Source organism: Onychostruthus taczanowskii, unplaced genomic scaffold (assembly GCF_017590055.1).
Source record: "Onychostruthus taczanowskii isolate IOZ18803 unplaced genomic scaffold, ASM1759005v1 scaffold98, whole genome shotgun sequence".
Taxonomy (NCBI): Eukaryota; Metazoa; Chordata; class Aves; order Passeriformes; family Passeridae; genus Onychostruthus; species Onychostruthus taczanowskii.
Genome location: NW_024507879.1, coordinates 1776685 through 1802092, shown reverse-complemented (window position 1 = coordinate 1802092; position 25408 = coordinate 1776685). Strand labels below are relative to the sequence as shown.

General features: G+C 49.4%; 1 protein-coding gene across 1 annotated transcript in view; it reads right to left on the bottom strand.

Moving 5' to 3' along the window:
- The window catches only part of COL13A1 (collagen type XIII alpha 1 chain), a 94258-nt gene that overhangs the window by 38281 nt on the left and 30569 nt on the right, over nucleotides 1–25408 (bottom strand). Inside the window, exons 5-20 of the mRNA XM_041427238.1 lie at nucleotides 23082–23117; nucleotides 22428–22454; nucleotides 20088–20138; nucleotides 16361–16396; nucleotides 14871–14897; nucleotides 14036–14062; nucleotides 12940–12966; nucleotides 12807–12833; nucleotides 12508–12534; nucleotides 8738–8803; nucleotides 5095–5211; nucleotides 4603–4644; nucleotides 3760–3786; nucleotides 2990–3025; nucleotides 1675–1737; nucleotides 1063–1089 (exon numbers count right to left, since the gene is read on the bottom strand). Of these exons, the coding sequence (XP_041283172.1) occupies nucleotides 1063–1089; nucleotides 1675–1737; nucleotides 2990–3025; nucleotides 3760–3786; nucleotides 4603–4644; nucleotides 5095–5211; nucleotides 8738–8803; nucleotides 12508–12534; nucleotides 12807–12833; nucleotides 12940–12966; nucleotides 14036–14062; nucleotides 14871–14897; nucleotides 16361–16396; nucleotides 20088–20138; nucleotides 22428–22454; nucleotides 23082–23117 (663 nt within the window). The remainder of the gene's footprint in view (nucleotides 1–1062; nucleotides 1090–1674; nucleotides 1738–2989; nucleotides 3026–3759; nucleotides 3787–4602; nucleotides 4645–5094; nucleotides 5212–8737; nucleotides 8804–12507; nucleotides 12535–12806; nucleotides 12834–12939; nucleotides 12967–14035; nucleotides 14063–14870; nucleotides 14898–16360; nucleotides 16397–20087; nucleotides 20139–22427; nucleotides 22455–23081; nucleotides 23118–25408) is intronic.

The following is a 25408-nucleotide window of genomic DNA, read 5'->3' as shown; positions in this document are numbered from 1 at the left end:
TCCTTCCCAGGCAACACTCTGAGTTCATTCTTCAGCTCAGTTTAATGGGAGACCTGCTGTTGAGAGAGCAGCAAACTCCAAACCCTCAAAGCACATCAGTTCTGGGTGCAATTCCACCTTCATTCACAATGGCACAAAGAGGAGCAATACCTTTGTGCTTGAGGGAATTACACTGATGAGGAGATGGATACAGGGAAATACATGCACTGAAGTATTTCTGAGGAGGTGTTTTCCTGTAGGAAGACAATCCCTGCTGCTCTATTCAGCTATGTACCCAGAGCCTGCATTCCCAAACAACATTTCTTTAAACTCCAAGTAGTGCATCCTTAGTAAGCTCTGAAGGGGCCTTTTCTCTCTTCAAACAGCAATCCATCCAGATGGAAAAGATATAGAAAGTGTATGTGCTGCACGATAAATGAGCTGCATGCCACACACTAAATACTTGAAATGTACGTGTCACAGTTAATGCCTTTCCAAATATTACAGGACCAGTCTTTCCTCACAATGTCTAAGATGTATGGCATGACACAGTGTGCTCTGACTGCCATGAACACTTGCCAATGTTGTAATGTTTTAAGCACAGTCTACATTGAGTAATATACTTTAAATATATGGGTACAGTAAATTTCAGTCAAATAGATAACATCTGGGCAGAGACCATATGAGCCTGTAAGAAGTGTCCAGAAACAGACAGAAAAGCTGGTGCCAAACCTCAGCCTGAATGGCGGAGTTTGAGCGGATTTGATGCGTCAGCTAACCAGATTTTATGAGGAAACCCCAACCTAGCCCATCAAATAGGGAGATGCAACAAATCACCAGCAAGCTTCATAGTCAGAGAAATGCCTTTGGTAAGAATCGAATTCCACCGAACGGATGAAGGCAGCCTTTACTGCCTGAGCTCGGAGTGCCTGTCTGTGGTTAATCAGAGCACAGATGTGTACTCCATCAAATACCACACTCAGCTGCCTTGCACCCAACTTCCCCTTGCAATCCATCAGCCCGAGGAGCAGTATCTCCCAGGTGATCTGCTGTGAGTTAGGAAAATATATTTGTCGTGCCTACCTTTATGCCAGCGTCCCCTTTTTCACCCTGCCCAGCAAAGGAGAGAGAAAGGGGGGAAACAGAGAAGGACAGTGAACATAAAGGGAAACCAAGCAAGCAGTAACAGCAAGAGACAAAGAAGCCAAAAGAGGGGTGTGATAAATGCAACCCCAGCACTCTGGGTCCCCTCACAGCAGCATGGTACCAGTCGAGCACTGGCTGCAGCCCTCCCCTCCCAGGGAGTGCAAAGGCAGTTTAGGTCCTTGGAGTGGATGCTGGAGGTTGCCCATACTAATGCTTTTCTACATGATAAGGGTGTAGAAACCACTGAAACATTTCATGGTCCATAGTACCCTCATTTCCACAGCCCTGGTGCAAAAGCCTCTAAAGGCTGGGTCGGTTTTATTCTTTAATGGGGGACTATGTAGGTCCTGGTTCAGGACAGCATGGAACCACCTTGGCCAACAATTGCCCAGATTCTTCACACAGGAGCAAGTGTTCCTGTCTATGTGGTTCATTCCAGGCTCCAGAGACCTGTCTCCAGTCCCTGGCCTTTGATATCCCTTTAGGATAGGCTCGTGCCAGGCTACCTGCCCCTGAGGGGTGCCCCCTCTGACTGGAGTTCAAGGTTACCTTGGGGCCAGAGGCTCCAGGGAGGCCATGGGCACCGGGCAGGCCTGACTCGCCCACCTCACCCTGAGGAAAAGAACAAAGAAAACAGTGGAAGAAGCAAACACAGCAGCAAGGAAAGGAGCTGTGGGTTGCCAGAAAGGCCAGCAGAGGTATGAGAGGGATGTCCCATACACACCAACCTAGCCCTGGCTCTCTGGGAGAGGAGCACCACTCTGCATCAAGAAGGATACTCAGTGTATGAAATGCACGGAGTGGAGGGAGCAGCCCCATATCCTACATCATATCTGAGTAAACAACTTCCCTCAACATTTCGCCTTCTTTTCCCTTCCCGTGGGATTTGGTGCCTTACATTCATCCATTCCTTCCAGCTTTCCCAGGGAAAGCCTTGGGCTCATCCTTCAGGATCAGGGTGGGCTCTTGGCTGGGCAGTGAACGAGCCAGACGAGTTGTTTCATGTAAGAGGAGCTGCTGGGAGAGGCCCTCGCTGCCAGAGCCGCCCGCCCTGCGCACACGGGACAGGACGGGCTCCTAATGGAAAACCCCACAGGACGCTGGGAGAAGGGGCAATAAATTCTGTCTGCCTGCAGGAGTGGGCTGTGGTCTGCAGGGGCTGTAATTTCCACTTCCTGACATAACAAAAACTTCTCAGTTTATACAGAGCTAATTAAAAAGCTCTCAGGTCTTGCCATTTTGCTTGCAGAGCACCCATAAAGCAACGTAGAGATAAAAGGGGACACAGGACTCCTTCCTGCTGGGAACATTCACCTTCCCCTTCTCCAGCTGACATCTCTTTAGCAGTATCTCTTCATTCCCTCTCTCCTGTTTGATCTCCCTTTGTGTCTTTCCCCTGTCTCTCTTCCTGTCTCTTCATTACACCCTCCGGGCTTGACAGCCCTGCTGTTAATCAGCTGCTGCTGAAGGCATTTGGGCATTGCCAGTTTCTGCCTTTTAACCCAGGGCAGGATTGACTCTTTCCTATATCCCACAGAGCAATAGCCACGGATTTGGCCCTTTTCAGCTTCCCATATGGGTCTGGATGCATAAGAAATGCATTTCAGCCTGGAAGTGGGTGTAGAGAGGCACACACATACACACAGGGAGATATTTGTCCCATAGCTGCTGGGGAGTTAAAGAAAACTCTGGGCCCAGGCTCTCTTTACACAGCTGACAGCAGAGAATCTGTGGGCCTGTTGCAAACCCAGCAGGAGCAGAGCTCCACAGGAGGCTCCAGCATAGTCCACAGAATTTCAGCCATGATTCCAGAAAGCATCGGTGCACTTCATTCATGGAACAACACTGGAGTTTCCCTCCTTACCTTTCTGCCAGGGTATCCCTGAATCCCAGCATCTCCCTGCAAAAGGCCAAAAGACAAAAGAAAGTGAGGCTTGGGCTGAGAGGGACAAATCTCTGTCCTCTTCCCTGGGGTATTGCTGGGATGGGAGAGCATTCCATGGGGAAAATCTGCCTTTTGCTCCGAGTGATTCCAGGGAGCTCCTGCTCCTTCAGACCCACAGGTCAGCGTTACCTGCACTGGGCTGAGCCCTGGCAGGAAAGCCCTGGCAGACAGCTAACCTGTGTCAGCTCTGTGCCCCAGCTCCATGGTTCCCATCTCCTCACCCTGGCTACATATCTCAGATAAAAACAAATTAGGTTGGGCGGCTGCAGCTGAAAAACAACAACAACCACCCCCTCTCTCGCACTTTGGCAAGTGAATAAATGGGAAACCATGGCAGAGTTAACAATAGCATTGCAAAATCCATTCCTGAAGCACTGGGAAATGCTTTGAGAATGGAAGAAGCCAGTAAAGCTGTGTGTGGCAAACAATTTTGCAAGATGGGCTGATGAGGCGTGCCTGGCTCAGTCGAGATGCAACTCAGACGTGTCGCCTGGACGAAACCCATGAGTCAGCACAGGGGCTGGGCCCCAGAGGCAGTGCTGAGCTGGGTTAGAAATCCTTCTCAGCTCTTTGATGTAACCTCTTTTACCCCACCTCCATCCATCAAAATGTACACATCTGTGCTCGTCAGGAGGCTCCATCTCTGTTCATCATCTTTCTACACCTCTAAGCGAGGTGAGATGTCTCACCTTTGGTCCAGGAGGCCCAGGTAAGCCCTGTGGATAAAATCAAAACAGACACTGGGGTTGGAAAGTGTAGACATTACATGGACAGCAGGGTGATGGGGGGATGCTGGCTGGTTTGATTTGAAACACCCCTCAGAGATTTGCACTGGTGAGCTCAAACATCCCCAATCTATTCTTCATGTAGATATCTTAGTGCATACACCCAAATAAACTTATGCCCACAGTGCTCCATCCCCACAGGTTTTTCTTGCTCAGTTTGAAGTCTAAAAAGCTGCTTTGCCTTATGCATTATGCTCAGAATCTTTTCTGTTTCTCTGGCTTGCTTGGGGAACTTGTTCCCAGCCCACTGCAGCTCTGGAGTAAATCAAGCATTTGCAGCTTCCTCTGGCAAGCAAAACAGAGAGAATGCATTAACAAACACACCACTTGTGTCTCTAAATGAGAAATACCCAAACAATTTACCTGATATGAACCATGAAGCATACCAGACATACGTGTGTGTAAATATAAATAAACAAAATATCTATGCAGGAGCTGCCTGTGAGCAGGCAGGAAAGGAAAACTACTCTAGATAACCTCTGATGCCTGTGCCACCTGCTTTGGCAATTCAGGTGTTTAGCCATCCTGTCCTTGCCTCCTCAGAGAGAGATGAAGATCTCCCAGAGAAAAAGGACAGTGCTGACCCCTGTATTGTGTGGGGAGAGGTGCATTTGCCTCCAGGGACAAGACTTGCTTTTCCTGCTAGCAGGCCTTGAAAACTCTTGGAGATGGAAGCTCCTTTCATTCTGCAGTGGCTGCAGAGCCAGCATGCCACATTTGCCCCTGCAGCTCCATTCTGGTACCCACCTTTCCATCCCTGCCAGGCTTTCCAGGCTCTCCTGCTCTGCCCTGTTGCAAGAGAGAGGTACATTAGCAGCACTTTCTTTCTGCCCTCTGCCCTGCCATTCAGCAATGGTTTTATTTTATAAACGGTGCTTCTGCTCCCACCCTCCTCGACTGCTTGCTAGGGCAGGGACAAGACTTCAAAGGGGTGGCAGGGAGCAGGACAATTACACCCCACATGTTACTTCCTCCCCGGGGCCATCTGCAGGGGCTGAGGAGGAGGAAACGAGCCTGGTGTCACCCACTGTGTGTCCAGATAGCAGCAATGCCCAGTTCACATCCCTGCCTTCCCTCTGACTCCCCTCCTTCCCCGGAACTTCTTCCTGTCCACACATCCACACTCTCTGCAAGCCTCCTGTCCATGGCTATCTCAGCCTTACTAGAAGCAACAGAGGAAACAGCCTGTGCCCTAGGGGATGGGGAAGCAGAAGGATTTTGGTTTTGGTAAGGACTTACAGGGGGTCCAACTGGCCCAGGACGTCCTGGGATTCCTTCGGGTCCAGCTGGTCCAGGGGGTCCTGGTGGACCAGGGGGCCCCGGGGGACCTTGGATCCCCGCCTGTCCTTGTTCACCCTGCAGTTTGTAAAACAAGAGTTACCAGCAGGCAGAGCAAACCCTTCACACCACCACCCTAAGGGCCCAAGGCAGGCTAGCCTGACCGAAGCAGAGGAGATAGAAGCAAGTCCCAGGTTACTGCCAGGAGAAGTTTCCAAGAGTGATGGAGAGCCCTGCCGAGAACAGCTGGGCTGCCCGGGGAGCAGAGCCAGCACCCAATGGTTTGCAAAGGCTTCTGAGGTCACCTGGTCAGAGCTGCCTTCTAGAGGGATCTAGAGATGACACAGCAGTCCAAAGAGACCTTTTTCTTCACTGAGCCAGCCAAGTGAAATTTATGTGTCAAAGACCAACATCTCTTAAGTCTCTGAGGAGGCTTTCCAAAACACTTGACTGTCACATGTGAAGCAAAGCCTCCCGTGACGACACTGGCACTTCCAGGCAGAGCCACAGTGTCTTACCTCAGCCAGTTTCCCCCCCATACTATATTTGTTGGACAACACTCCCTCTGTTTTGCCAAGGCCCAAAAGTAGAAATGCCACAAACCCAACAGAAAATAACACGATCATCATGGCATTCCTGGAGCCCACCCAAGGCAGGCCCACGTACACCAGGCAGAGCCTGTTTTTCTGAGATTTAACAAGGCAGTGCATGCTGAGCCACCTGCCATTTTCAGCTCTCTGAGATGGAGCTGTTTGAGCCGGTTCCTCCCCAGGCCCCTCAGTAGCCATGGGTGGCTGTGGCTCATGCCTCAGCAATGTCATCTGGCCCCAAGGGCCTGGACGTGGCACCAAGCGGCACCGAGGAGACAGTGGGTTGGAAGCACCACGTTTGAATACCAGACTGCTGACCTATAATTGATTAATCCAGCTCCCAGGGCACTGTGGCACCCGTGCTAAGCTGCTCGCTTATTAGGCTCACCTCCCTAGATAAAGTACCATGAGAGCCTACTGCTAGTGATCCAATTCCAACCTGAAAAACTTCCCTTGGTGGATCCATGGGAATCTAGAAACCAAACATGGCTGTTTCTCAATTAAAAGTCAGTGGCTGTGCAGTTGGGTCTCCGCTGCATTTATCCTCCCTACAGCCTTACACATTGGAGGAAAATGCATGAAATCTGTCCCCTGTGTTCCTACCAAGTGCACTGTTTATCCTGGCTGCCTTTAGTAAAACATGCAGATACAGGGATGTTTGCTTTATTTAGAATGATAAATGAAAGTAATAAGCTGCAAATTTCATCCTTTCTGCCATGAGCTCTATTTAAAAGAAAATTTCCAACACGTGGGCCAGGCTCACGAGAAGCTTGGTCATATGTGGAGCAACAGCCCTTTTCCTGTGCCTCACTGCCCAACCCTCAGCCCACGCTGGGAAGCCTGCAGGGCCAGGCAGGAGGGGTGCCCTTGCTTCTCCCCAGTTTTAAAGGGGATCTTCATTCATCCTGTGGCCCTTGCAAGGGAATGCAGGTTTTTTTCTACGCTTCCTTATCCTCCATACTCAGTGCTATTCAACTATCCTGTAAATGGTCTCATAGCTTTTAAATATGGAAGGTAATTTGGACCTAATGAAGATGCTGGGAGGACACTGGAATATATTTCTAGATTTCCTCTTGCCTTAACCTCTCATTCCAGCTTCAAAGACTTTCCTCTCACTGCATCTTGTAATACCCCCAGCATGGATGCACAATGGGAAGACACAGGGAGCTTTGCCCATCTCACTTTGGCTCTCTCTCTATTCCCACCTCAGCTACTCTCAGCCAGCCCAGTCCATGCTCTAGACTTAGGGCACTAAAATGCAGCGTGGTGCTGGAACGGGGCGCTGGTAGGGGACAGGGAGATGGCAGAGCAGGAGCCCTGCCCCAGCACAGGGAGTGGCTGGAAGGAGCTCACCCTAAGTCACATTTGCATCACCCTCTCTCTGCTGTCTTGGGCACAGCAGGCTTTGTTCAGGCAAGTGCCTATCCTTGCAGATGCCTAAACACACAAAGTGTTATTACCACATCATTATAGCCTCATTAATGTGTTCAGCACAAAAGGACCCCCACAGAGCTAAATGGACAGTAAGTGGATACAGTAAGTGGGAGATCAGGTGTCATTTTCCTCAGTTGTCATTCTATATTTTTAGCTGTCGACTGGAACTATTTCTCAGTTCTTTTAAACACCAGCCAGCCACCCTGCCTGCACCCCAGCAATACAGTGCTTGCTCAGCCTTCTCACAGAGGACCCCACTCAGCCCATGCTCAGCTACTCCCCAGACCTGGGGCAAAGCACTCCTGCTGATGTGCTCAGAGCTAGCAGCAGGATTTTCCTCTCTTCCAGGTGCTGGTGCTAACATCCATTTTGCAGCCCCACTTTTTTCCTTAGTACTCACAGGCTGGGCTCCTGGAATTGCCTGGTGCTGGCAGATCTGCAGGAGCAGACCCTGCTGCATTTAGAGAATGAGTACAGCAAAGGCAAAACGGATCATGGCAAAACTCCGGTGAAGTTTTCCTCTGTGGACAGAGGGAATTTGCAGCCCTGGCTGACGACAGGATGTAGGGCAGCTATTCAAGTTTCCCACTTCATCCTGGAGAGGAACTTCAGCTTTCAAGCCTTCCCAAGAGGTCAGTCCTTGGCCTGGCTCTCCAGACTGTCACTTTGAAGGGCAAACAGCACAATCCGTGGGGCTCTGTGTGGTGTGAGTGCTGAATCGATAGAAACTGAACTGAAACCACGGGCTCAAGTGGGAAGGTCAGGATTTGTCCAGAGCTGGGCAAGGACCAGGCACCTCATGGTAAAGGTCTCTTGCATCCTGCAGTTCCCTGCTGGCATCCGATTGTCTAGGCAGGCAGCAGGGTGACAAAACCCAGCCACTTAATAAAGAGTGCCCAGCACACTTCAGGAGGGTAATTGCAGCAGTTTGTCCACACAGGAAAGCTAAATCCCAACTGATGGAATGAGGGAGCATAAAGTGGGCTCATTAAAAGCCACATGAACTCTGACTATGGACACTCTTATTCACTATTCATATGTCCGTAATTCACTTTATGAATTCATTCCCAAAATAAACTAAACATGAATTATGGCCCTGGAAACCAAAATAAATGTGTTTACACAAAGATTTAATGCAATTTAATGAAACCATTCTAAGAGCTTATTTAAACACATTTCCCCAAGTGCCTCAGACTAGACTAGCCCTTAGAAGAAGCGTTTGCCTATTCATTCATCTCAGTTAAATTTCACAGACATTAGATGAATTTCAGCAAGAGGCTTCCAACCTCTTCTGGAGATTGAATATGCAGGAACTGACTCCTTCAGGGAGGAGGCTGCTTGTCGACAGCCCCAAGAACAGCTTCATGGCCCATTTCTTTTAGTTCAAAAATCTGGCTTCACTGCATTTCTTTTTAGCAACATTATCACATCAAAGATTTCCTCTGCTTTAAAGAAAGTCCCTCAGCTCTGCCTGAAACTCTTGGAAAGCCCTCTGCAGGGGAAGAAAGACAGGTAGCAAGCTGATTAATTGCAAGCATTGGGATAAGCTCAGAAACAGGCAACAAGGAGGAGAAGTCTACCTGGAAAGTGCGTCTCTTTATGACCGGAGGTGGAGCCAGCCGCACTGAATTGAGGAGAGGCAGCAGCTGAAGAAGATCAAACCAGAAGGTCGCAGGGCAAAGGAGGCCATGAGGGCACCGAGAGTCAGAGAGCAGCCAGGGGAGAGACCAGAGAAGAGGGGAACAGAGAGACTGCCATGAAAACGAAGCCCGGCGGGGGAGCGGCGTGGGGCAGGCACCTGCGGGCAGACCTCCGAGCTGCTCAGGGCACCCACCAGGGGCCAGCCTGGCACGCGTGGGGTGCCCGCTCACCATCCCAGTGCCTCACGGCACAGAGCTTTCACAGCTCCCTCTGCTCAGAAACACAACTTAGCCGGGGGATTTCTGACTCAGCTCTGCTGATCTCCTTAGGAAGGGCTCACTGCAAGACATCCCTCTGCCAGGGTGTCCAGCGATGGGATTGCTTCTCTTAACTTATCATCATCATCAGATTTTGGGGCAACTATCAGAATTACAATTTTCTCCAAGTTTTCCAAGTGCAGTTTTCTAGCTCTTCTTACAGGAAACCCACTGTATCTCCAGGTTTCACTCTTCCTCCAGGTGTGGAAGGGAGGGAGAAAGGCTAGCTGGGGTCAGCACAGAGGTCCTGGCCTGCTTCACTTAACTTGGCAGACATAACCACCACGGCCAAGGGACAAGATCAGGCCTTGGAGCTGGACACCTAAGCAGGGCATTGCCTTGGCAGCCTGAGCTTTGTTTTTCCTTGCTCAACAGTATCATCACCTTCTGACTGCTTATAGCCAGGAATGCTGCCTTAGGGCACAAAGCTGACCCGGACACACAGAAATCAAATGCACTAAAGCTCAGCAGCATTTGTTCATCCTTTTGCTGTATCCAGTTTCCACTTGCACGCACGCTGCTGTCATGCTGGCACCCACTGTGTCGGCTCCAGGCCCAGGAATGCTGCTCTGGCCTGATCCACTTTCCTGTTCCTATCAGTTTTCCATTGAAGCTGCTCTTGATTTACATAGGGAGAGGTGAGAGAGCCTTTCTGTGCTTGGGCACAAAAAGGTGCCCATGTGTGGCATTTCCCCACGTGAGCTGCGCACTCAGATCCCAGAGGTGTGCCCACAGGTGTCCCACCACAGAAACCATACACTTCCAAGGAGCACATCTTATTCTCTTTAAACATTGTACTTCATGTGTGCAGTGAAAGCAAGGATCCAGTTCTGTTGCAAAGAGAAGTAGTAACCCAATTTTGCAGCATTGTGATCAGATGGTTGTGTTCAAATGCACTGATCCAGACAGCCACAAGCTATCGCTCCAAAAGCAGCGCTGCTGGAAATTCAGCTGGGCTGATTTTACCCAAAGGCAAACCTCCCCTTTCTAAAAGACAGTGCAGCTAAGCTGGCTTTGCCTGGCTGCTTAAGTGCTGAAGGGCATCTGAAATATCACACAGCTTACAGGGAAGCTGAGGGAGGATGCTGGAAAGGATAAGGAGGAAAATGGAGAGAACCAGTCCTGAAAACAGGCAAGACAAGACCCTGCAATGGATTCAGGTGAGAAGAAATCTGAAGGCACTTCCACCCAGCTCCTGCCCTGCCTCCTCTGTGTTCCAATGGGAAGTTTTTTCAGAAGGCAGCGTGCAATATTGGATCTGCACCCTCGAGCCTTTGCATCAGAACTGGGTCCCCTCAGAGCGCTACCCACAAACCTTCAGCGTAAGGATCTGGTTAGAGCGCAGGGCTGCAAGTGTGGTACTTAGGTACTCCTGGGGAACAGGGAACACACAAACAGGGTCAGTGAGACAAACAGCATTTCTGAGAGCCAACACGGCAGGGCTGGTCCCCCCGTTTCCCTGAGTGGCACTTGGCAGCAGCTTGAGGGGCCATCTCACCCTGAATGGGCAGCACCAATGCATGGCTCATCCCTCACAGCAGTGCAGGCCACACAGACTCATACAGACAAAAAATAGGAAACTACAAGAGCCAAGGCACATATCCTAACCTTGTATTTCCTTCCTAAGAAAACAAATATGAAACAAAACTGAAACAACATCCCCGGTTTGTCAGGATGCTGGTTTTCATTTCCTCACTCAGAACATCTGACAAAGAGCCTTATCAAACAGAAAAGCAAGAATAAATTGCAATTCGGTCAGCAGTGTCACATTTTTGCAACAAGACCCATCCTAATTTTCATTCAGGGAGGAAGAAAGAGAGCTGCACCTCTGCTGGCTGGTCTGTGCCTCTGGTTCCCTGAACTTGCAGTTCAGGACAGCCTGTCCTTGAGTTGATCTGAGGACAGTCACCCTTGCCACGAGCGTGTCTCAGCCGTGAACAACTCATGGGCTTTTTATAATGCTGAGCCTGGTGCCTCATGAGACCAAAAGTATCTCCATGAGAGGCAAGAAAATGCTGCCAGGATGTGAGGCTTTGCCCCCACCCTTTTCCCGCTGCCACAGCCCTGCAGCTCACCAGCCACCCTACAACCCTGACCCACCAAACCAGTGTGCCTCTGCCCCAGGCCCGAGCCCAGGCTATTCCCAGGGATGCACCAGCTCCCTTCCCAGTGCTGCTTTGGGTCCTGCCACTGCTTTTCACCTTGAGCACTGGGGACAGTCAGAGCCAAGGGCTGTAACAGGAACTCAGGACACTGCTCGGGTGACCAGTGTTGTTGGCTTCTTTTTAACATAACAATCTAGTGAGCCGGCTCACTAAATAAACACAGCTGAGCGGCTGTTATTGCACGGGGACTGGCACTTCCCCACAGCCCCCTTCTCCCTTGCTGCCAGCCCAGCTCACTCTCCAGCAGCTCTGCTGCTCCAACCCTGCTCCCTCCGGGCCAGGGACCAGAGCCCAGCCGATTATCCAGAGGCCCATCAAAAATAAACAGAAAGCTCTTAAGCTTGTCTCCCTGTACACCCAGATTACAAATTCCAGCCACTTCATATGATGTTGTTCCAATGCATTTCCAGCGGATTTTCAGCACTCTGGTTGTTTTTAGAACTGGTTAAATCCCCTCCAAACCCCATGATGTTCTCTCTCCACTCTTGGCTGCAGCACATGCTGGCCAGGCCAAGATGAAGGGGCAGGTGGGGCAACATCCTGGCTTTCATTAAACAGTTGCTGGCATCAACCCTCCTGCTCTGTCTCTTCCTTGCAGGGAGAAAGTCCACCAGGCTTGGAGACCAACTCACTGGGGACCTGACAGAGCACCATGGCCAGGCAGTGCAGGGTTACCCTCAGGCAGGTTACCCTCATAACCCTTCCCCTTGTCTCTGTGCAGGGATGACACCAGCATGAGGGAGAAGAAAGAGGGAGGAATGATGATTTTTCCCCAGGTCTTCAAGCCCCACACTGCTCCAGGCCACACAACCAGAGCAGAGGCTGTGCAAGCACCACGGAGCCAGTGCAGCAGCTCAAGGCACGAGTGGGTGACCTCTACTCCTCCAGAACCCCCAGGTTTCACTGGGTTTTGGGCTGAGGATGTGGACCTTCCCCTCTCCAGCACAAAGCACAGCAGGGTCTCCAGGAAGCAGAACTGACTGCAGCTATCTAGGGGTCAGCTCTGGTGGGCAGGAACAGACAGACCGGAGAACCAACATCCCTCCTGGAAAACCTTATCTGCTGCTTTTCTTCGAACCACATCAATCAGCCAAGCACTGCCCCGGGGCCCAGATGACGCATCTTGTTAATGGAACGATCTCTACCTCCAGCAAAAAGCCATTCAAACGAAGGAGGATTAACATGCAGGAAGGCACAGGACAGAGGATAATAACGCTAATGACTTACCCTGTGCGGGTACTCTGCACACTGACCCTGTGGAAGAAGGGGATTAAAAAGGAAAGAGTTTAAACCACAAACAGAGGCGACCAAAATAGGCACGCAGGGTCAGCCCCAGAAGGTGTAAATCATTGTGACTCTATCAAACTCAGTGCAGCGATGCCAATTTGCACCCGACAAGCGCCCTGCCTCCTGTCCCCATCCCCTGAGCCCTCTGCTCTTGGTACTTCTCACTCACAGTCAGATCAAGCAGCACCAAGTCCACCAAGTCCCTTCCTCTCTTTTAACAAGGCCCCCACTGAAATTACCTTCTCTCCTTTTTGTCCTGGGGGTCCCTGCAAGAGAAAAGTGATCCAAAAAGGCCTCAGTAAATGAAGGGGTTCAGTGAATGCAAGGGGAAAGGGATTAGGGGGAGAGATGGGATAAGGATGGGATACTTACAGGTTGTCCCCTGGGACCTGCAGCACCCTTTAAAGAAAGACAGAATTTAACACGGGATGGCTTTCCATTTACAGTGACAAAAAGACAGTGTATGGAGTAGGTGAAAAACGGAGCTTTTAAAAACAATTGTGAAGAAAATTCCCAAGAGAGATCCGGGTTCCCTTTGTTACTCTGGAGGAGTGAAAAAAATGCACACATGCTCTGGCTGCACCACGGGGGGGGAAATATTAAAAGGAGAGGGGGAAAAAATCATGAGGAAAACACACCCTTATTGTTCCCAGGACCTCAGCTGACAGCGTGTCTCCTCGGCCACGCTCTGGGATGGAACCAGAGGCAGCCAGGACTGAAGCCTGAGCTGGGATTGTGCAACAGGGGAGTGGGGAGGGGGACCTTCAACATGTGCTTGCCAGAGGCCTATACTGACACTCAGGCTCAAAAAACAGAATTACAGAATTAGCAGAAGAAAACATTCAACACTTTAGTGAGTGAAGGTGATTACAGAGCCTCTCTCTTGACAGACTCATATTTGGGATTTCATCATCAGAGATGTCAAGAGGAACAAGACAGCATTTGGGCTTCCATAAAGTGCAGTCTAACTTTATCATTTTCAACCAAAAGCATTTTAGTATGATGCACATACGAAACAGAGCTTCAAGAGGGTGAGGGGGGTGGGGGGGTGGGAACCACATTTAATATAAAAAATGTGCTTTTTTTGGTTGTTGTTAGGTAAGTTGAAAGCTGCCAGATGGGTTTTCAGAAATCTTTCCATCAACTTTTACTTGTCCTATGAGGCCAACCACGAAAAATGTCAGCTCCCAGAATATATTTAAAGAACATAATTGCTAAGTGCAAGGAAAACACATCCCAATGCGTAACTAGAGAGTTGCTGCTGTGACATGAAGAATGTGCTAGCCATAATGCAAAAATTACAGACATGCATCCCAGCACTGCTATTATGAAGTTACAGAATTAGGGATGCAGCTAAGTGCATCAGCTGAGGTAAGATTGCTACCCTGCCCCTGAGCTTGTTTCCAGCTGAGGCACAACATAATTGCAAACCAACCCATAACCCGCAGACAAACATATGGATTTTTACCATCTCGCCCTTCTGTCCAGGATGCCCCTGCAAAAGAAAGGAAACACACATCAGCTTTGGCCACTGCAGACTCTAGATGATGTTGATTTAACAGCTTCTGCTGAGTGAAGTGTGTGTCCCCAGAGCAGTGCAAGAAAGGTGCTGCCACATCTCTCTTGGGGGTGAAGTTCTTCATGGCAAGAACAGGAAATCAGAAGCCAGAGCTATGTGCTACCAGCTCCTTCTCCACTGCAGCACTGGAGGAGTGTGCTGGGGAACCTGGCTACATGGCTGCTACGTGGAGCTATGGGTTTCATACCCACTGGGTTCATGGAGAAGTAGCTCGTTTATGCCCAGCTCTGAAGGATGAGAAGAACTTGGGTTTCTACTGCAAATCTCTAAGGACAGCATGGAGGTCTCACAGAGTCTTTAGGATCCTTCCTTCCTCTACTGCAGCTCTTTTTTGGCATGGCAGCAAAGAGCAGGAAGCTGTTGGCTAAGGCAGAGGGCTGATACCTCAGGGATCTGCTCTGCCTGTCTGATTCTGGGTGGGAGTGCCTGCTGTGGCTTTCCCTGCAGCAGCCAGGCTGCTGCACTTGTGAACTGCTATTTTATAGATTTACCTAGAAAGGAACAGGCCATACTCTGCCTTCCTTAATCTCCTGACTCCTGCATCTCCCCCAAGGCACCTGTGGCATCCTCCTGGCCTGCCAACCTCCTAATTTTCTTTTAATCCATGCGAGTGCATGACATTGCGAAACAATCCCCCTAAAACACAGGGTGTGACACACAGGCTGCAGCCCAGTGGGGCCAGCAGGAGGCAGGGCAGAAACCTGCAGAGGAGTCCTTTGCTTACCGGTTTGCCGTCCAAGCCAATAGGGCCCTGAAATACAAGAGGAAAAATGATGAGAAATGCTTTCCCCATGGAGTCTGTCCATCTTGTCCATCTGCCCCAAGAAGCACTACGTGCCACAAGACTGCAGGGCTGGGGTGACGTGAGGTGACTCCCTGCCCTCCTGTCCAGTCCTGGCAGGTCCCTGGCCCACTGAGTACCAGCCCAGATTTCAAACTGCTTCACCAGGGACCTGCTCACTGTCAGCACATTTCAGCAGCAATGCTGGACACAGGAACAGAAGCAAGGAAGGACTCATAGGCAATTTGCAAAAAAAAATCTCAGAATTTAAAATTTTACGGTGTTCAGTAAACTAGTTGAATATCAGTAGTTTTCTCAAGACTTTGATTTAAAAGGGCACCCACCTTTGGGGGAAGGGTTTTTTGCAAATGACAGAATAATAAAAGTGTCTCGGGGAAGAGGTGACATACAGCTCAGCACACGCTGAAGGTACTGTTTGATGAGAAACAGGCTCCACAGTGCTGTCCCACCCAGCACTTTCCCATGAGCTGGGCCGATTTGTTTTCTGCTCCTCCAAAAGCCAAAGACCACAAGGGCCTGGAGAGATCTGCTTCTCCTCAGCCCAGGGGCAGCTCACAGCCCCCCTGCCACAACGGGCAGAGCCGTGGAGCCCGGGCAGACAGGGGGAGGCTGCCAATTCCTCCCATTTTCCAGGCGTGAGAGTCCCCCCTGCAGACCTGCTCTGGCACGTCCAGTGTCCTGGAGCAGCAGCTGAGCTGCCCGGCAGGAGCAGGGATGTGGGGGGTGTCTGTGTTTGCCTCAGGCTTCCTGGCTGTCCAGGATAAATGCATATGGATAAATAGCATCTGCTGGAGCTCTTCAGCAGCCTCAGCACTTCACAGAGTGCTGCCAGCAACTGTAGGATTGAAATGAAATTTGCTTTGTCCTCTGCTGGGCATTATCTCTGTTCCCTTGAAACTGTGCTGGAGAAGAATTCCCCCTCACGTCCTTTTCCTTTGGCATGACCAGGGTGTTCAGCCTAGAACAGTCCCCAGCTGATCCTCGACAAGCAGGGCCCTTTTTGGAGCCCAGGCACTTGCTGCTACTGGAATATCATCTAAAAGCTCAATTAAAGTTGGAATTTCCCCTACCCCGGGGTTGTTTTCTTTGTTTGGGATAGGGGTATTTCTTAGGATGATTTTATTTTACTGAACAGATCTGGCTTTAACTATGTTATTTTAACACTTGGGGATTTTTTAAAATTAATTTCCTTTCAGAGTTGTGTGGTTTGGTAGGGGCTTTTTTTCTCCCTAAGTATCGTTTAAAAGAAGAAAAAAAGTAGCAGAAAAACAAATGAAGAAAAAATTGCTTTTTCCAGTGATATCAGATCAGGTCATTGGTTTCAGGAAGAAATGATGAGATACAGCAAGCACTTATGAGGCCTCCTCATAGTATCACACATCCGTACCTCATAAATTAAGAGTTACACTTACCGGGAATCCAGGAAAACCTCTCGTTCCAGGCTGTCCCTGGGAAGGATGAAACAGAGACAGCATTTTAGAGGAACTGAAATGAATTTTGACAGAACCTAAGTCCTCTCTACAGAGCCTTTCCTCCAGCTTCTGACCAGTTATCCTACAACTCTCTGAAGAGATACCCAATTCCCCTCCAAGGGGAAAGTGTCTTGGGAAGGAGGGGAAATCTCTCATCCCCTCTCCAATTTGTACAGGGCCAAGAAAATGCTGGAGCAGCTCCAGTTTGGATTGCAGGCAGTTTCCTTGAAGTTTCTGCACTAATTAGATGGGTGTCCCTAGCCCATATGTTAGGCTTTTGGAGTATATTCCAGAGGCTGAGCTCATTTTATGGCAGTTCTTGCTGCCATAAACCTGAGATGTTTAATGCAGGGTGCTGTTCTGTGCAAGACAAGCCTTGCAGGTCACTGGTGTCTAAATACAACCATCCCTCTCCTCCTCCACTCCTCATCTTATATCCCAGCTCATTCATTTTCCTCAGAAATAATTCTGGAGATGATTTTTTTCCTCTTCTGTTTTTTTTTTTTTAATTTTTATTTTTATCCTCTGAGAGCTAAGACAAAAAGAAGAGTTAGGCTGTGTGATGACAGGAACATGAGCACCACCACTTTTCCCCCTGCCCTTCCTGACTAGCTAGCTATGGCTACCAGTTTGGGATCAGGGACAGCAAACACTGGCTTGGGATGTGTTTGGCAGCTTCTTCATGCCCTACTTAAGAACACCAAAAAAGGAGAAAATGTCCTTGCTGTTAATTTTTCGTAGTTCTTCAGTTTTTGGGGCATGTGACATCCCAGGTCACAGTTACCATAGCTTTGTTGGTATCCAGGAAAGATACCAATTCATTTAAGGATTTTTCAATCTGTTTTCCAAAAAAAAAAAAGGTCAGGAAGCATATGGTCCATCTGGCCCAGACTTCAGCAGATCTTGAAGCACTCTCATGTGGACAGAAACAGCCGGATGAGGCAAATCCTGTGCCACGCTCATCAGCTGACCACTGTGGCATCCTGCCTACCCTGAAAGCTGGGCTATGATGCCAAAATGCCCAGCTTCCTTATGTGTTCTCTCATTTTGGGGAAAAAAATGCTTTCTTCAGCAATTTGAGCTACCATGACTGGACTGCTGGAGCCCCAGAGGGGTTTCCTAGGGTAGAGCTAGGCATAAACAGGGTGCATCTCTGCCTTAATTAGAGTGATCCCATGTGGTGCTGAGGGAAGGGAAGAGGAAGGAGGAGATGGGGCTCCTGGGCTGTGAGGCTGAGGTTTGCCACAGTGAAGCAATAAACAATCCTTTGGGAAACCTCAGAGTTGCACTGATAGGGAAAACCTTCACCTTCAGGTAACATCTCCAGCCACCCTCTGTCTGCAGAGAGACTCAGTGAGGGTTTACCCCTGCAGAGGATTGCCCCAAACAGCCTCTTTGCAGGGTTTGAGGGATGCCCCCACCACAAAATCCCTCACACTGCACTGAAGAGTTCTGGTTTTCGACACAATGCTAGCAGGACCTAATCACATTTGCACTATTTCTTTAGTTCTGCAAAGCTGAACTTGGTCAGCTTTGCTTTGCAAGATACACACAAAACCACCTGGCCCTGTTGGCCAGTGACCAGGAGGGAAGATAGGCTATAAATTAAAGGATCTGTCCACCGCTGGCTTCTGAAAAGGCAAGAAGCAAGAAGAGCCTAGCCAGAATTCTGGTTCCCTCTTGGACACCTCCCTGACAAAAAGTGCTAAAAAAAGAATTAGGGAGAAAACCTGGAAATGGTGCAATTTGGCTTCCTCTGTAGACTACAAGACTGCTGCTTCTTTCTCCTTGGAGGACAGCAGAATGATTTGCACGGTATCACGCCAAGACAACAGTTCAGCAGCGAGTGATTCCAAGAGACTGTTTTTGTTGGGTGGCTGGTTTTCCTTGTCTCCTTTTTAAAATGTTGATTGTATGAAGTATGTAATCCCGGGAGCTGCCAAATCATGGAGACCGTCTGTTTCTGCCACTATCGGCGCACTGTCCCTCTCTGGCCAGGAGCTAAGCAGCTCTGAGCTCAGGCAAAAACTTTAACCTCCAAACAAAAATCTGGAAACTATTTGTCATCCCACATCTTTCCGAGTGGCCCCTTGGCCAGGGTTTCCGTGCTTGTCTTCAGTGCTCAGCCATCCCTTTGACCTATCACCAGCTCCCCAGGAAACTGGATCATCTTCACAGTAGGCTTTGCAGCGGGAAAGTGTGGATTTGGGCTGGTCTTGGCACCTCAGGGCTTTGATTGGTGTAGGCAAAACCCCATTTTAGGTACTATTTGCCATCTAATTTTTCTGCTGCTTTAAAGACGCAATGCGTTCTGCACTTTCCCAAACAGCAGCCAAGGCAGCAGCACCAAAGCAGACAAAATTGTCCTGCAGCCCAGGCACTGTGTCCTTCAAGAAAACTGTCTCCTTTGCAGGACCTTCATGGACAGGACCTGGTGGCTTTTCTCTCTGATTACTATAATTACTCTGTTCAGAAGGCTGAGAGCCAGAGCTTGTGAGAAACAGCAAAAGCAACGGGGCACTTACCCCCCCAAAATCTGCTGTTTGTGGAGCAGGGTGGTCTTGTTCAGACCTTGGCTTGAGAGACTTGCCAGCCCCTCTTCCTTGCCTGGACACGTGGCCAAGGACCATCTGCTAGGCATAAAAGACTTGGGGAGACCCATTTGGGTCCTGGGCTTTGGTTCTGCCACTTCTCAAACTCCAGCATCCCCGGCAGGTGGGCCTGGGGACCAGCAAAGCTGGTTTTTATTAGAAACACTTGTCATGAGGCTTTTGGGAAGTTAATTGGAAAGCCAGATGTAGCCAAGTGTTCGCACTGCCTGGGTCTCTGTCACTTGACCTCGGCTGTGAAACAAAGGCTGCCAGCAGCCCATCCTCTCTGCAGGTCAAGGACGGTGCTCTTCACAGGTTAATCAAAATCGGAAGTGCCCACTGGGAGGGAGAGAATTGAATCTCCAGGTCTTTTTTCATGGAAATCTCCGGTGGAGGCTGTGCAGGGATGGAGTGGAGAGGTCTGGCTGCACCCGCACAAAAGCAGAGGCTTGATGGCTAAGCCAAAGTGCAAGAAGCATCCAGCATTTAGGGCAAGTAAACACTCCAACCCCACATCTTGGCTGACCCGTTGCACCTTGTAGAGACACTTTCACTGGAAGAGGGTGCAAAATCCTGCCTTTTCTCAGCCAGAGAAGCAGTAACCATGCTAACAAAGAGCTTCCAAGATTCTGGGTACGTGACAAAGACCTCTGAACTACCCTTTGTCTTTGTGAGCTCCCCAGTCACTGGCTCAGCTCTGATCCTGCTCATCAGTAAAATCAGGGGGCTTATTCCCTGCTGATTTAACCAAAGGCTGAAATTAGCAGGCAAAGGGAAAATTTTCTCCAGAAGTGATAGCAGTCCTGTTGCACAAAGGAAATATGCTTCTTCCTTTTAAATGCAGGACTTTGGTTTCCTTGCCAAGGGAAGGCTTCCTCATTTGTTCTAGAATATGAGCTATAATTTCATTATATATAGTATATAATAGCAGTACAAAACCAAGGCTGGCTCAGCATGGGAACCACATTATACAGGGTTTTTGCTCTTTCCAGCTGATGCTGAGTCTTAATGCCCCTCCTAAGCCTTTCCTTGCCCACATCCTGCATCAGACAAAAATAGAGATAAAAGCCACTTACGGGTGGACCACGGGGCCCAATGATGGACATGCCAGCTTCTCCTGGAGCACCCTGCAGAGAGACAAAGCAGAGGAAAAGGGGTGAGAACAGGAGAGGAAAACACAATGACAACTATATTCCTGTCAACACTGAGGGTAAATGAGGGTGCCTTAGGTGTGAGATCTTCAGGGCTTATGGGGCAGCTGCTGTTCTGGCCTCCCCCAGCTCCTGCCTGACACTTCGGGGAAAAAAGAGGTCCTTGAGAACTGCTCAGATGTGCCAGAAAATGGAAGCTGCTCAGCAAGGGGAAGTATAAACACATAAAACACTTTCTGGCAAAACAGATGTTCTGCCCCATTGCAAGTGTGAAAGATGGCCTGAAACCTTTTCTGTTTCCTTCCTGCGAGTTCCAGGAGGGTTGTGTCCTGCAGAAGAAAGAAAAAGAGGGATGTGCTGGGCTCCAGGGAAATGGGAGCTGCAGGCAGCTCATTTGGTTGCCTCCAGGAATGCCTCACTTGCATACTTCTCAGACTCAGTTGAGATGTGGATGAAAACAAAGCAAAGTGCTTGCTGGAAAAGGAAACAGCTGCCTCTCCAACTCCTAGCCACCCACAGCGTGTGATGGGCAGGACATGTCACTCTCTTTGGAAACATGATGTATTCCTGAGAGGCAGCTCCAGAAGTGCCCAGGGCTGAGGAGCTTTGGGACAGAGCATCCCATAAACCAAGCAGCCTGCAAGAAAGGAAAGCATTCTGAAAAACAAAGCTGTGGACTGCCAAGGACTTAGGGCTCTCTCAGGGAGGCCTTTGGGACAGCAGGGGCAATTAGAAGTGATTTTTTTTTTTTGTTTTTGTCTGTATCTATCTGCTGTCCCTTCATGAAAACTTTGGCCAGAAACAAATGCAAGGATATGCAGAGAAAAAAAGCAGAATAGCTTTGGGTAGGAAATGCTGGTCTGTTGGATGTTGGTTGGCTCCAATGAGCAAACAGTGAACACAAGGATGAAGAATCTCTATCCTACTTCCCCCTTCCTTGTTCTTTTCTCCCTGTTATGAAGAGAAGCAAACGGGTCTGGTATGGTACTGCACAGATGACCTTCCTTGTGAGGTAAGTATCCATAACTTTCTTAATTTCTACAAATTCCATTATTCATGAATCCCAAACACCTCAATTTCCCTGCTCTCCCAGGTGGGAGGTACAGCTCTGGGGAAAATGTAACACTAACACTGAAAAGCCAAACACTTCAAAATGGGCCAGCAGTAGGATCGCTTTGTAAAGCAGCACTCCTTTGTGGGTACAAAGCTCAACTCACTGCACAGCAAACAGTCTGGGAGATGGTGTCCCACAGACCATCAGCTTTCCTCAGAAGGAAGAGGTCCCACCATGTCAGAAATAGGAGCATGCCATGCCACTTTTACTCCTTGCTCCCACCTGCACCAGGGATCAGGCTAACCTGGGAGATAGAGGGGAGCTGCAGGTTGGTTGGGACAAGTAGAGCTGCCAGAGGGGGAGAAAGTCAATGGTTAAAATCCAGGAAGCCTTGGAGGAAGCCCTGCATGTGCCCACTGGCTCTTACACTGTTAGTAAATTGTCATAAACAAGAAACACAGCATCTTTGGAGGCTGACTGGCCTGGAAGGAATTTGGGAAATATACTTGCACTGACACGGAAGATGGGGAAGCCCAGGGCACTGGGAATATTTCTCTGTCTGCTCTGGGGTGCCCTGACCCCCAGGGGAGCACTGAGTCTGACCCTCATTCATGGAGAAAAAGTTTCCTAGACTTCAAGATAGACTAGAATCCACAGAAGTGTGAAATAGATTCTAGAGAGTAGTGTGGGTGTATCACTTGGTGAGAAATTTAGGTTTTGGGACTTTTAGTATGTTGTGGATAGAAGAAAGATGGAGGGCACAGGGTGCTGTCCTGGGTTTCTTCTTCATGCTTCTTCTTCCTTCTTCTTCATGGGTTTGGGTGGCATTTTGTAACTGGGCAGAAAAGTCCTCCTTGGGGCTCTTTGGGATCAGTTATTGGGTTAAAAGGGAAAATTATCCAGGTGTCAGTTCTTAATTGGATAGTTTGGTCTTAAAAGACCTTGTACCAAGAGATTGTTGGCCATTTTGTGCCTTCTAATGAAAAGCTGCTGAACTCACAGCAGTGAGACTGTTTTACTGGTAAGAAATAATAAACACTTGAGTCTGGACGTGAACTACTGTCCCAAGTGCCTTCACTCCATACCCAAGAACTAGGACCCCACAAAAGCCCCAAGCTGGCTGCAGTGGCCATGACTGTGACAGGGAAGCTTGGGCTGGCCCTAGAAGAGGACAGATTGGGGGTGCTACAGGCTACAGGGAGCTGACTCACCTTCTCTCCGGATTGCCCTTTTAGTCCCTGGGTCAGTGGCAGCCGTCACAGCCACATGCAAGAGGGTGCAGGGAAGAGAGAGAGAAAGGAGAGAGAGACAAACACAGGCGTCAGCGGCAAAGGCACGCTCTCCCGCCCCACAACCCTGGCTATGGGGCTGGCGTGAGCAGGGTGGCCTCAGCTCCTGCCCCAGTCCTCATCCCCATCCTCACCATGGGATGCCCGAGCAAGGAGCAGCTCCAAACTACAGCACTCAGCCAGGCAGGGGATGGCCCCCTTTGCACAGGGCAGAGTTATTTGGAAGGGGCAGCTGCCAGTGGCAAGCAGGGGTGCGTGTTAGGAAACCCAGGGTTAGCAAGCCCAGCTGGCGCATGAGGTGGCAACGGGAGACACCCAAACAGGGGGACGCTGAACCAGAGAAGGGCCTGGATAGTACAGCAGGTGAAATGGAAACACCTCCCCAGCATGTATGTGGCTTGCAGGGCTGGTCACCCTGCTGAGACCAGGGGAGCCCCTCAGATGTGAGGCTCAGGGAGAGTAGTTTTGCTCAAAATGACAAGGATTATCCTGAAAGCTACCCTCCCCCACCCCCAAAATCCTGGGGGTTGGAAGAGAATGGGAATGATAAGGCACACAAAAGAGGGTTTGACTTACCGGCCGCCCAGGGATTCCCATCGCACCTTTGTCCCCCTGGCAATAAGGCAAAAATCAGAGGGAATTGGTAACTGGCCAAAAGCAAGGTTACAAAACAGCACAACTGAACTAAGCCACAGCAGCAGCTTCACACTGTGGTGCAAGTGTCCAGGGATTTTGAGAGGGAGAGAGAGAAAGTTAAAGAGTAAAATGTGTTTGCGTGTGCCCAAACCTAATGTGTGAGCCACCAGTTCATTTTCACATATGACAAACCCACACATCTCACAACAGAAATTACATACAGCAATTTAGGCAGCACAAGGAGGACAGGAGTCTCCAGTCAAACAAAGTACTATCCCTATATCCAACACTTCATAAAATCCAGGTCCTGGGAACTGGCTTCCTGCAGTGGCCAACTGTCACATTTTTCTCTTTCTTGACCAAAGTCATCTGGGTGTTAGCTATTTATTTATAGAGTTATCACTTTAAAACACAATTCTTTTAGACTTAAAAATACTGTCCTGTCCAGAAGTAAGAGAAAAATGTGAGAACACAAGCTGACACAGGAAAAAGCATGTCTGGAAGAAGACATATGAGCAGCTGTTTTCAGTGTCCTCTACCCCTCTGAGATACTTCCCAGTGCATTGTCAGCATGTGAGTGATCCTAACAGTGGTTTTGGGAATGACTTTGAGTCAGGTGACACTGGACAGAGCCTCGCAAACACATGAACATTGGACCAGCAACAGTTTTCTTCACCCACTTACCTACAAGGCAGTTGGCTGCCTCTTACAGCTAAACTGTACTATGCAATTACCAAAAAAAGGAAAAAATTACCCCCTCTGCATTCTTGATCACCAAAACTGAAGGCTGTGCAGATCTGGAAGACAGCAGCTCATTGCTAAAGGACCTTGATGATTATGCAGTCATGTAGCTTTTGCTCTCTATTTTGCAAAAATGACATGATAATAATCCCTCAGTTCTGTTTCCAGCGATGTTTGGGGTTTCCTTATGTAAAACAGAATGTTCCTGCCCCTGGCTGACTGTGTCTGTAGACATAAACCTGGTTTTCTGGTTTCTGCAGCTGGACACACCAGCCCCATTGGTGCCACCTCTTTATGCCTCCCCACACGTTCAGTCCTAGCGCGTGTGAACATAATCTGAAATCTCTGGAAGGGGAAGGCACTTAGCTCTGTTTGTTCTTCTGGGTGTACACAACGGCTGTGTATCCCAAACTCAAACCTTGTTGCTTGGGATCAAACCATTCGCTGGTGGAAGCTCAGCCACTTCCCTCTGCAGAGCTGGGGGGGCTGTTTGGTATGGGGGGGCATTCCTTTCCAATGCAGCGTATGTTGTGATAAACTGAAGAGCCATGTACACTTTGCAAAAGCACCCCTTTCAGACGGATGAAACCCTGAACAGCTGCTCGATTTGAAGTTCTGTTGAGGATATATTATGGGAAACTGCTTTCTTCTAGGGTTCTAGGTGGGTTCTCAGTCCTGCTAATATTTGTCTGTCTCTTTGTGCCAGCAGTGAGCGGAGCTCCTGGTGTTGGCATCTGGCCCTGGGATTACTCTGTGGCTGCTGGAAAACACAATACTGATCTTTCCTCTGCTTTTAGTCCCTTAAATGCTGCTTTCCTCCAGAGCTGAGCCCAGGCTGATTTCCCTCGTGGTTTTTGAGGTAAAAGCTGAATTTGCTTCTTCTGTCTCTGCTGTGGCTGGTGCCCGAGCAGGAAGAGCCCAAGGTCAGGGCTGAGCTGTGTCAGGTCCCCCGTGAGTACCTGGAGTGGTACATGACGGCACCGTGTCTGGAATGTGACTGTGCAGAGTTACAGCAGAGGGGGAGCTCCCAGTAGGACAGCAAATAAATGCCAGATGTTTATAAGGAAAGGTTGCCTGTGACAGGGAGCCAGGAAAGAGCACTTGTGGGTGGATGATACTGTGTAGGTTGGTTATAAAGTCATGAAAAGCTGCCTGAAGCTCCCACATCAGAGTTAAAAGAGCATGAAAGGCAACCAGGAGCCCCTGTCCTGAGCCAGGGGAGAGCCAGCAGCACAGTTTGCATTTCCTTCACTGGGAAACTGCCTGTTATGGCTCGTGCAGTCTCCAGGTGAGCCACAGCCTGGGGAGCAGGGAACCATCACCAGGAAATCACACTGCTGTAATTCCAAAACCCACGCTCCTTCCTCAGTTATGACTAACTCAGATGCAGATACTGTTATTATGGATTTTTGCATTTGTCCCAAGGTGACTTATGCCTTCTAAATCCTGCTGCAACTAGCAAATCCCATCAGTGAGAACACTGAACACTTTGCCTCTTCAACTGGACCCTCAAAGACATCTTCAAA